Genomic DNA, 13045 nt, shown 5'->3' with positions numbered 1-13045 from the left:
GGCGAACTGCTGGGTTGGTAAGCAGCATTTGTCTAGAGATGGCAGGCATCTTAACAGGGATGGTACCATCAGCCTGGGAAAATTATTTTCTAGCATCTTAACAGAGTTTTTAAAGGCGAACCAATCTGATACCAGTGATACTCTGTTGCTCGTAAGACAACCCTCAGTCACTGAGTTGACTGCATCCCTTGATACTCAATCGGAAGCTGATAATACTATTGCCTCGGGAAACGAGATACCAATGGCTCAAAGGGGCGCAGCTTAGCATTTGCTCATGTCAATATAAGATCTTTGGGCACAGGTTTTGAGGAGCTGAGCTCAATCATTTCAGATTTTCAGTTTGACATTATAGGTATGTCTGAAACTTGGCTCTCTAATGGTATATCTTCTGATAGATATAAACTGCCTGGGTATGACCTTATTAGGTCTGATAGACAGGGGACATGCGGTGGGGGTGGTGTTGCAATTTTTATTAGGAACACAATTAACTTTCGTGTGTATAGCCTGAATGAGGTAGACTCTGGATTGGAACATTTATGCGTCATTATAAAGAGCAAGGGTGTGAGACTCGGAGTTTGTGTTATATACAGGCCTCCTGGTGTCATCTACACAAAATTAGAATCACTATTTCAGGCAGTATTTGTAGATCTTGCTGCAGAGGTTGATAGAGTTATAATGCTTGGAGATGTAAACATAGACCTTTTATCAAAAACCAATTGTGAAGCTAAATATCTAAGAAGGCTCATTCGCTCATCAAATGTTCTGCAAATGATTAATGTTGCTACCAGAGTAACTGAAAAGACCTCCACATTGATTGACCATATATATGTAGAGAAAGGTACCAAACTTGAGAAATGTGGAGTAATTGACACGTCAGATATTACTGACTATAGGGGCAAACAAATTACTGATCATAAACTTATCTATGGTCAAATTAAATATTATGTGAGCAGAAAATTTGAAAAAATGTTAACATATCGAGACTTCTCTAAGTTTAACATCAATACAGTAGTAAGAAAAATTGCATCAATTGATTGGAACATAGCCTTACAAACAAATGAGGTACAGAAAATTGAGACGTTTATAACATCAAACATATGGGCAGTGTATGATGAGTTAGCTCCTATGGTCGTTAAACGAGCTACAAGGAAAAAAACCCCGTGGATGACTCCAGAGATTAGCGAAATGATAAAGGAAAAAAACAAATTGAGACGATGTTATCAGAAATCTAAAATGCAAATACACTGGAACAAATACAAAGATGTTAGAAATAAGTTAAATTGTCTCATTAGAAATTCTAAGAAATATTTTTATAAATATAAAATATCCAACACTAAGGGTTCAAAAGAGTTTTGGTCGTGCTTGCGAGAATGCGATGTTGTTAGTGATGAAATTGGTAACAGAAATATAAACCTAGATGTAAATAATGTAAATAAATATTTTGTTAACATGGGAAGTTATTACAATGTTGATAAGAGTGCAACTAATTTATACTACTTTTTATTATACCAGGCACTTTTTCATTTAAAAAAGTCTCTATTGCTGAAATAAAAACAGCAATGAATGAAATAAAATCAAAAGCTGTTGGTTCTGATCAGCTATCCATAGACATGATTAAGGCTGTTAGTCCATATTGCATAGACGCTATAACCCATCTGATTAATCAGTCCCTTACTAAGGGAATCTTTCCTGATGCTTGGAAGCTAAGCATTGTGCACCCTCTGCCTAAAACCGATAATCCGAATTCAGTTGAACATTTAAGACCCATATCAGTTCTCCCAGCTATGTCCAAAGTTCTTGAAAAGGTTGTTGCTGAACAGGTAGAGAGATATATTGAAGGGCAGGATATACTACCAAAGTGTCAATCTGGCTTCCGAAAGAACTACAGCACATGTACAGCTTTGCTTAACTTATTCAGCGATCTTTACGAAGCTAAGGACAAAAATAAAAACTCCACGCTTGTGTTCCTTGACTATTCTCAGGCTTTCGATTCTATTTGTCACGACTTACTTGTCAGGAAACTAAAATACTTAGGGTTTGACAATACATCCTTGGATTGGTTTAAATCATATTTGGCTAATCGGACACAAATGACAAAACTTGGATTGAAAATGTCAAACGTCCTTCAAAAAAGTAGAGGAGTCCCACAAGGTAGCTGTCTTGGCCCTATATTATTCAATGTATATACTGCAGACATTGCAAATGTGGTAAAAAACTGTTCCATTCACATGTATGCTGATGACTGCCAGCTGCTATATACATACAGTAAAAATGATGTGGATGAGGCATTTGAAATTGTAAATAAAGACCTTAAATCTGTGGAAGAGTGGTCCATGAGTCAGGGGCTGAAATTAAACGTTAATAAGTGCTCTGTTCTCCATGTTGCCCCTCCTGACTTGCAGAATGCACTAAAAATTGGGGCTTATGGTAAGATATCTCTTTCTGGACATGCCCTTGAAATATGTAGCCAAGTAAAAACACTTGGTGTGATATTAGATGACAACCTCACCCTCTCGCAGCATGTGTCCTATGCGTGTCAGAAGGCATTGGGTAGATTACGCGGACTGTATAGGCTTAGATACCTATTGCCTGAGGACGCTAGGGTCCAGATAGTCAAGTCGCTAGTTCTCTCTGCTATTGAATACTGTCTTCCAGCATATGGAAACAGTATATTAAAAGGTGACTGTAATAAAATACAGAGAACGCAGAATGCAGCAGTCAGGTTCATTTATGGCCTAAGAAAAAGAGAATACGTAAGTACATTCAGAAGTGATGCGAAATTGCTGCCCATTGAAGTTTTTTGTAAGGCCTCTACTTGTGTTCTCATACACAAAACGTTATCCCTAGGTAAGCCACTCTACTTGAGAGAAAAACTGCCAGCCCGGCGGGACGTTTCTAAGCGCAGCACCCGACAGAACGATTTGTTGCACGTGCCTAAAGTCAGCCATGAGGTAGGTCGGAGAGCCTTTGCTTATTTCGGACCTAAATTGTACAACTCTGTCCCTTCAAAAATAAGAGAAAAAGGTTTAACAGGCTTCAAAACGAATATAAAAATGTGCTCATTTCATGTATAGCTTTTAGTCTTATGTACTTATTTTGGTTTTAATTGTTTGTTAGATATTAGATGACGAAAGTTGTAAGAGAAAAACAGTTTTGTAAAATTGACTTAACGCTTGAACCAATAAAGACAATTTTATTTATTTATTTATTTATTTATTAAGTTAAGTTGTAACTTATTTAATTAATTGGTATGTTACCTAAGTATCAGACGGGTAAACAAAAAGAAATCAATCAGGGCAGTTATAAATTTAGTTGTACTTGATAGGTATTCAACAATGTGTATTGTTTACAGTCCATTGGTTGTGTGATAAGGAAATACTTTTTCCTAAAGATACCTAACAATGTACATGTTCTCTCACTGATTTGAGAAAGCAAAGTGGCCAATTCGCTCATCAAAAAACATTGTCTCACTCGCTTCAGATTTGCAACGTGAAGGCACGAAATAGTGAGCGCGTAACATGCAGACAAGGTCGTTTGCGCGCGAAATACGTTGGCAGCACTGGCTGTAAATCAGCTAGTCAGCTGTTATACTGTTTTATCATTAAATGTCACATTAAAAGTACACTTCTGTGTAAAAATATGTTACGTTTCTTTACCAATTTATTTGTTTTATGGTAACTGTAGGAAAAATATAATGTGCAACTCGAGTGCAAAGTGCAATCGCCTCACTCGAGAAACCATTCCTCACTCGCCTACGGCTCGTGAGTAAGGGTTTCTCTCGAGTGAGTCAATCGCTTCCTTTGCGCACTAGTTGCACAAATAACTAAATTGTCTTTTAATAATAAAGTTGTTTTTTAAGTTAATTTGTATATTTATTTGCGACAGAATCAAGTAGCCTACTTTTGCACTATTAATTGGACACAAATGGTGGAAGGCAGTTACGTGATTTTCAAAAGCACATTTTAGCGAATTTTCCACATTTGAAAGTAGCTATTATCGCAAGTCTCATGGTAATACCTAGGCCCGGGACCGCTTAATTTTTTTATTTTGATGTCCCCAGAGGCCAAAAACCTGTGTGCTCAAATGTTAGATTGTTAGATGAAATTTGGTTTGAAGATGTAAGGCGGGATATATTTACTAATATAGGTTTAAATTACCTGTTTTCTGTCAAAACGATCAGTTTAGTAGTATGATGACTACAGCTGTTTCGTGCTTAAAAAATAGCACATCTTCAGGTCCAGAATGTCTTGCTAATCCCTCATGTAGAGTTCGTCAAAAATATAAACAAATAAATAGACGGGACACACATACGGATACGACACACACGAAAATACATTTAATAAACTGGTCGACCAGACGCTGATTCACGAGACACGGCGCCGGTGGAAGGTAAGTCGCGACTGTCACGTGTCGGCAGCGTTGACCCCTACCCCTGTGTTATCCTTATCTCGCTCTTTTCTTGTCTGCTTACTGGTGATATGGATGGCGGTGTTATAAATAATGTTGGATTCAAATGACAATTTCTCGTTCAGGATGTTTTGTGGTTGACTTTTTGATGCTTTATAAATTTCGAATTCTTCAACAGTGTCCATGTAATGCCCTTTGTTGCAAAAATGTAATACTTCTAAGTTATTATGTATGTTGGTGTAATTGTGGTTGGAGGATATAAGATGGTTTGCGTAGGCTGATTTTGAGTTTTTCTTTGGTATGTGTTCTTTAAACCTAGTGGAAAACGATCTTGCTGTCTGACCTATATAAAAATTAGGACAATCATCACATATCAATTTGTAAATTCCAGTTTTATTAATTTTATCAGAATCTGGTTTAGTTCTCTCAGTGATTATGTTTGAAAGTTTGTTCTTTGTTTTGAAGGATACTACGACATCTCTTTTTGCAAGTTCGTTTGTTAAAGTTTAAGGGATATATTTGGATAATTTCGCAAACCAGCGTGATCGGACCATAGGAACGGAGTTCAAAGAGGGGTTTAATGGGACTAAAATGGGATTTTTTTTACCCTTATAACACAAAATTTATCAATTTTCCTCCGAACCTTTTGAAAGACCTTGAAAAAACAAATAATGTAGTATGTAAAAGTGTTTTTGTACGGTTATTGGTTAAGGAGAAAATAAAAACATTTTTCATTTAAAATTCCAATGTTTTTTTTATGGACGATATTGTAAATGTAGTAGTTGGCTTGTTTATGGATATATTTTGATCAAACTTGGCAAATTTATTTATCCAACACTAAGCCATTAATATTATAATAAAAAATCCACTTTATTAGTTTACCTTTAGCAGCAAACCTAGGCACTCTTAAACAATGTTAATTTAATAGATTAATTGAAAATCAACCCAGGCAAATGGAAATTCGCTTAGTCAACAGGATTGCTGCACCCGGGGTATTTATATAGTGGGAACATTCCTATGGACTAATTACATTGATTTTCTGTGCTTTTATTTGTATAAAAGGGGGTAATGGTCTTATTTTAAGTAAAATAGTTGGTGAAATCGTAACATGTAGCAATTTTAAAGACATCATAACCGGAAACTGCAGTGGGTCCAGACGTGACACCCGAGTTAAAAACACGTCTATAGACGCATACATCAACATTGAATGGTAAAACTGTCTATATATGACTCGTACACAGCCATCGATGTCGGATTTATATGAGTTTTTGCGCCAAATTAGTTTGTTTTGTACAATTTTTCTAGTTTCTTGACGTGATCCTTTGAGTAAAGCATATTGAATTTGGTATTTTTGTAAAGCCCTTTTAACGTGCTACAACCTTCTCTTTAAGTTATTTCTGATACTGTTTCAATAAAACAAAATCAACAAAAATAACACAAAAATATTTAAAAAATATAGGTTTTTGCAAAATTACGAAAAATGCACTAAACATACAACAAAAGTGTAAATGTATAAAAAGATAGCATGTAAACTTATCTTTCAAACAAAAAAAAGTTCATTCCGATCCGATAGTTTTTGCAAAATTACGAAATATTTACTACAACAAATGTGTAAATGTAAAACAGATAGCATTTAAACTTATCTTTCAAATAAAAAAAAGTTCATTCCGATCCGACAAATAGTTTGCGAAATATACGCTTTTTAAAAATCAATGGCCATCATTTTGATTACATCATAGCCGGAAAACGTGGGGGGTAGGAGGTAAACACCCAGGTTTTTTAAACTCCCTAGACATCAAACTAAAACGTTATGCAAGAATATTGAGTATACGCAAGTTTGCACACCAAAGTATAGCTAGCTGTTGGACTATATCAAAATAATTCACACAGATAATTGTTAAGAAATTCACAGAACTTCTGGCCAGACAACATAGTCTCGATTGTCTGTAATTATTTCTTGGCTAGAAGTAACATACTGTCCTTTTGCAATTTTAATAAAAACATTCACTCTGTCAAATGACTGGGCGTGGCTTAGACCAACACAAAGTTGCCTGTGGAAACATTCTGGTGTAGGGTTGCGTGCCCTATTATTTTCATTGTGTGCGCGGTTATGAAACATACTATGAAACACAAAATATAACGTAAGTAATTTTCTTCTTCATTTTAAACAAATAACATTACAATATTTTACTTGAATTCACTAAAACATCACCAACTGTAACGATAACCCCATTTTTGTATGGAAACAAAATTGTACCATGGCCAGTTGTTTTGATGTAAACAAATTTAAAATCAAAATAGTTCAGATGATGGACAACAGAATTCAGCACAAACTCTAACATTTTAAAAGCCTATAGGACAAAGTGATTTCACAGGATATCATCCAAACCCGCAAAAGTCACACCTAGAGGATAAAAGCTTTAAATTGATACCCAATATGCCTATAAGAATAAAGATTTAGGGGTCGATTTGCTGAATACAAAAATCCAACAAATTCTTTAAAAGGGTAAATATAGATCAGTGTTTGTAGTAATAGTAAAAAATAGCCCAACGTTCAAAATATGAGTGAAAGTTGGTCATTACATATTCTCTACCATATTTAAAGTGCTCGATAAATGTTCAACCTCTATGGTTATTTAATTATTATTTAACCATATGTGTTTTATTTATTATTTACTTTACTGATGTTCTCTTGTATTTTTGTCTTTATTAAAAACAGTTTAGCTTCTTTTGATCTTTTAATTTTATCTAAATAAGAAATAGAACAATAAATCTTGCACTTGAAACAGGTGGTCTCAAATATGTAATGGCTCACTTTCTCTGCTTTTTATTAAATATACTATATTGTAGTAGTCAGTATACACTTATATTAAGCTGAGTTATAATTTGTATCTCTTCTAATTGTATAGTACAATGCTTTTACTTCTTTCATTTCCTGGATTTACTGAAGATATTTGGGGTATTTTGCAGTATGACATCAGGCAGATGGCTTTGAAGCTCACAGCCAACAGCATGTACGGGTGTTTGGGATTCTCAAATTCCAGATTCTATGCTAAACCCATTGCCGCTCTCATCACTGGTAAGTTATACATTATAATACAGGGTGCCCCTGAACTCTCTACCGACCTTTTAAGGTATCATTTCTGGAGCAAAGACGACTAAAATAAATTTTAAAAACTCAAAAAAGCCGCTATTTTGTGTTTTTTTCACAAAGCTATTTTTATTTAATAATGGCTGTTTGTAGTGAATTGGTATTTGGTGCATGGATAATAAGGCAGAGACCTTTTTAAAAAAAATATATTATTTTTCATTTTTATCGTGTGTGGTTTTAAAATGGCCACCATTAAAAATCTTAAAACTTAGCCCTTCCCGGACGGGTGACGGATATATCCGCATATGGTTTTTTATGCCCCGGACGGGAAGCGGTTATATCCGCCTTCTTTTCAGACAGACTGGCAGGTGCTTGAGCAGTAACCAGATGTTTCGCGGAACCAAGGCGCCACTATCCTGCTCTTTCCATGGCTGCGCTCTCCCCCGCACTCCCCCCTCTCTACCGCGCTAACCCCTCTCTTGGCCTCACCCCCCCCCCTCCCGCGCACCTACCACCACTCCTACGCTCCCCCCTCAACGTTTTGCGCTCAACATTACGTTGTCTCTATTTATTGTTTACATATTGTTCTTTATTTATTGCCTAACGTTGTCATGGTCATATCTTCAAAGACGGGTGGCGGATATATCCGCTGCATTTCTACTCATCCGAGGACGGCTAGCGGATATATCCGCATAGTTAAAAACAATTAAAAAAATTACTTTGACAGTATGATGTGTTCCACTGTGTTTCTTTTATGTATACTTGTATAACAAAACACAAATATCAAAAATTTATTTTTATTTTTTCCTCTAATTTTTCCCCGTCCTATGCCATGATTTCACCCGTCTGGGAAGGGTTAATTAACATAAAAACTTTGTAGGTAATCAAAACTAGTGTGGTAATGTTATATTTAGACAATTTTCTTACAATTCTAACGATACCAAATTTAAGCAAATTGTTCAGGAATGATACATTAAAAAGTCTGTAGAGAGTTTAGGGACACCCTGTATTTGTTAATCTTGTACCAATATCTCAAGTAAAAAATACCCCCGCCGCAGCAAACTTACAGAACAAGCCAATTTCCATTTGCCTGATTGGATTTACTCTAAAATGCTACCTTAACAAGTTGAGTACGGCAGGCATTCAAACAGGCGCTCGCCAATGGCGGCGAGGTACGGGCGGAGGCTCTGCGCGGTACCATAATAGCGAACACAATTGGCATTCAAATATTTCAATCTGACGATTAACAAAAGAGTAGTGGTGATTGTACTACGTTACCCCGAGATTGGACGTAGTTCCCTGAAACACCCAAAGGTAGCAGCACTGCCTGGATCAGTAGTCAGTGGTTTTGTAATGTGGCTTGAAGAGAGAAAATCCCCGAAACCGCTACAAAAGCATTGCCAGACGGGATTTTACAAGAAATTTTAGTACCAACCTACACCAAAATAAAGCTCACATTCTAAGCTACAGGCTAGCAATGATTATAACTTTCCCTGGCAATGGCTGAGCTCATACTGAACTAATGTAGTCAGAGTTGCGCAACTACATCAATTGCACTCCAACATTTTTCAGGTGGTACACAATGATGAGTTGGACCTGCCTTCGGATCACATGTCCAAAAAATACTCCTTTGGAAAGCCTTTCAAAGTACTGATACCACATAAGTGGTCTGGCGGAAAAGGGCCCATCCCCACAGGTGATTTAGAATGCTACACTGATGGTTCTAACATCAAAAATGGGGGCACTGGAGCAGGTGTGCATTGGATAGATGAAGGTACTGGCATTTGTCTTCCCATGGGGGTGTACGCAACTGTTTTTCAAGCGGAGGTCACTGCCATCTTGGTTTGTGCTGGAGAACATCTTATCAAAGAGATTAGAGACAAAACAATCAATATCCATACAAGCCACCTTAAAGCACTAATCTCTTACAAATTCAACTCTAGGCTCATGTGGGATTGCATTGCTTTCTGTGTCTGAGTTGGGTAGGAGAAATGATCTTACGCTCTGCTGGGTGCCTGGACACTCAGGCATAAAAGGAAATGAAGCTGCAGACAGATTGGCAAACACTGCCTCTGCGACAACAATGATAGGCCCACAACCCTTCTGTGGTATTTCACAAAACAGCGCATGTTCTTCGATTGCGTCATGGGCCAAAGAAAAGCACCGCAAACGCTGGGTCGATACTCCCCTTCTTAGGGTCAGCAAGCTTACTCTGTTTAGGCCTTCTAAAAAGGTTGCCTCTGACCTCTTGAGACTAGACAGGCGAAGAATCAAATTAATTGTAGGACTGATAATTGGCCACGGGCGATTCGGGAAACATTTACAACGGATGGGCTTATTTGATGGTGAATCGATCTGTAGGCAGAAGGTGTAAGGCAGGTTAAACTTGAATGAATTCGCGAACCAGCATGATCGGACCATGGGAACAGAGTTTAATGGGGTGAAAATTGGTTTTTCCCATTTTTGGCCCTCGTAATAGAAAATGTTTTAATTTCTCTCTTAACTATTTTGAAGCCCTTAAAAAAATAATTTAGTTAATAGAAGTGTTTTTGAATGGCTGTTGGTTACGGAGAAAATTCCAAAAATGGTTTACTTAAAATTCCCATGTTATTCTTATGGTGAATAAGTAAACTGTTGTAGTTTGCTTGTTTATGGATATATTTTGATCAAACTTGTCAAATTTATTTATTTTATACTAAGCTTTAACTCATTATTCGGCGAGTATAGGTCGTCATTTTCCTGACTGCTCAAATGCCATTCAACCGCAAAGATAAACTTTTTGATTTTTTTTTGTTTGTAAAGGTTGACATTTTCGAGGAGCCGGGAAAATGGCGGGCAGCGACCTATACTTGCCATTAGACTGTTAAGGCTTAAAACACCCTTTAATACTATCCCTGTAGCAGCAAACCTAGCTATGCATTAAACCTAATGTTATTTAAATAGATTTAAGTGAAAATCAAATCAGGCAAATGGAAATTCGATTAGTCTGCAGTAGGGATGGACGAGATTGGATTTTTATTTCGTGACGAGACGAGACAAGATTTTTTATTTCTCATAAAATTTCAAGACGAGATCGAGACGGGATTTCCCTTCTCATACACAACGGGAAATGCACGTTCAAAATTTTTACCTGATTTTGTAACATTGTTAGATGACTTTTTAATTACAAAAATAATGATAATAGGCAAGAATATTTACAATCTTTTATTAAAAAACATCAGCATAACATTTTTTTATTAATCACGCCTAACTTATTAAAAATGCCTACGATTAGGAAACATAGTGATATCAGTTAGGATAGAGTTCAACTTATCCTAAAATAAAATAAATCATAAAATAAAAGCAATATTAATTTTTATAAAATAGTTACTTGTTTTGACTTTTTATAGTAATAAAACATTCCTCACACTGCTTACACTTAACAAAACTTCTCAAATGTTATTAAAGTAATATTATTAAAATAATTCAAGTAATATTTACATTTAAAGAATTAATTAAATAAGAACGCCTTCGCAAAGGAAACGCAACTACAACACGCTCCTGTATTGCGGGTATTGCATTGACTTTCTGCAGGAGTTTTTAATTTTTTTTTATTTTTTTTTTTCTTGTCTCGATAAAAATCTCGGCCAAAATGAAATCTCGTCTCATGTAACGAGATTTAAAATTTCCCGAAAATTTCCCAAAATTTCGAGACTTGACCATCCCTAGCTGCAGTAGAGGTGTGCGGATATCCGAAAAATCGGGTTGGATTCGGTTGGAGCCCAAATTTGATATCCGACACTATCCGTTATATATCCGACTTTTTCGGATAGACATCATATTTTGACGTTTTGGACAGAAAACTAAATCTTCATAACCATCATTAGTTTCCCAGGACAAAATTACAGCAATACGTTTCCAACAACCTAACAGCAAACGACAAAGAAGCGGTATGATGCAATACCGATATCCAGTTTAGTCGTTATCGGCTGTGATGCTTTTCGATTAGATTCATCTGGAACGAACAGACATAAAGCAGAAATGGTCAAGTGATAGTCAACTCGTGCTTGTCTCCTGATACTAGGGGCGCTGCGTAATAGTTTTTTTTACAGTACTGTTTTAAAGTAGAAAAATCTAGCTTACTACTGTGCTGTTACGTAAACAATAGATTTAATGTTTCCCCAAAAAAGTCAGAATAGAAACAATAGAAAGGCAACACAATAAAAGGGTGGGAGGGGTTGGGCAATGACCTCGAAAAGAGCGCCAGCAACAGTGAGTCGAGTAGGACGGGAGGGAGGAAGGGGTGGACCAGTACGACCTTGAAGCTATATTCAGTAGAGTCCCGTTAGTCCGAAATGGTTGGGACCAGGCCCATTTCGGATAAAATTTTTTTTTTTATTTAATTTTTTTAATTTTTTGAAATTTTTTTTGTCTCAGGACGCAGGCACGAGCCCGGGATTGTTTTTCACATTACTTAAGGCTAGACCTAGTGGCTGCAGCATTATCACTTAATAAAATCCATTTGTGATTTGGCGGACGAAAATGAAAAATGTTAATAACAAAAATGAAATATTTACTAAAATACTCTACAAAGAAGTCTATCTCGCCCGGCCGCTACAGAATACTTTGACAAGGTACAGCTAACTGTGTTAAAAGTTTAATAAAAAAAAATTTAAAAAATTGTCTAAAAAATATATTTTTTGGTTTCGGATTAAGTGGACTTTCGGATTACCGAAGTTCGGATTATCGGGACTCTACTGTATAGACTTGCACTACTTCCCTAAACCTAAAGGACTGGTGATGGTGAGTGGTATTCCAATCACAGGACAAGATACAGCGTTGTTTTTCGGGTATTCATTGCCCGGTTTGACTTTGGATTGTCTTATTGTGTAAAAACTTTGAATAACAAAAATAAAATTAGAACTAACCACGATTATTTAGCATTGATTTTGTATATTAAATGATAGGGACCAGGCAAAATATATAAACTTTTGTCATGATTTGAATTTCAACATCAAAATACAATATTGCACAATCATGATATTTTAGGTCATTGACCTTTATTATGCATCCGGTATTGCTGTTTCAGAAGAGAAGCACGTTGATAAATTATAAATTGATATTTCCGTGGTTAAAAAGAATTATTTTATAAACCAATAAAACAAAATCATAAAATATTACATAAAGATAATAACAATAACAGCAATTGTAAAAAGGGTATAAAGCTAACTACGTCATTATTCTTTCTCTTTGTTCTACTATTTCTTGGGTTTCCCTTCATCACGCATTCAACAAGTTGCCATGGTTACTAATCACCCATTTCGTTATCAGCTTTTGTGACATAGCGCACAGCAGGGGGTAAAACTTGACGAAAATCGGTTAATTTTTATATATTATTTCATTACCTATGTACTTTATTGGTACTGAATTATAATAATCGGTCAAATTGGCCGATTTTTGTCAAATTTTACACCAAATTTATTGCAATTTCAAGGTGAATATCAATAAAACAATTATTACCAACTATTTTTATTCATTTAAAAGATTGATTTATGGTATTGGGTTCCC

At 36.0% G+C, this 13045-nt stretch overlaps 1 protein-coding gene across 2 annotated transcripts in view; it reads left to right on the top strand.

Moving 5' to 3' along the window:
• The window catches only part of LOC128982788 (DNA polymerase alpha catalytic subunit), a 255111-nt gene that overhangs the window by 198297 nt on the left and 43769 nt on the right, over positions 1-13045 (top strand). For both annotated transcript variants that reach the window (XM_054401789.1, XM_054401790.1), the window contains one exon: positions 7378-7486. In XM_054401789.1, the coding sequence (XP_054257764.1) occupies positions 7378-7486 (109 nt within the window). The remainder of the gene's footprint in view (positions 1-7377; positions 7487-13045) is intronic.

The sequence above is a fragment of the Macrosteles quadrilineatus genome, unplaced genomic scaffold, assembly GCF_028750875.1.
Source record: "Macrosteles quadrilineatus isolate MER2022 unplaced genomic scaffold, UCM_ALF_1.0 Scaffold_1__1_contigs__length_201487025, whole genome shotgun sequence".
Taxonomy (NCBI): domain Eukaryota; kingdom Metazoa; phylum Arthropoda; class Insecta; order Hemiptera; family Cicadellidae; genus Macrosteles; species Macrosteles quadrilineatus.
The sequence above is the reverse complement of the archived record's forward strand: the minus strand, read 5'-3'. Positions and strand labels throughout refer to the sequence as shown.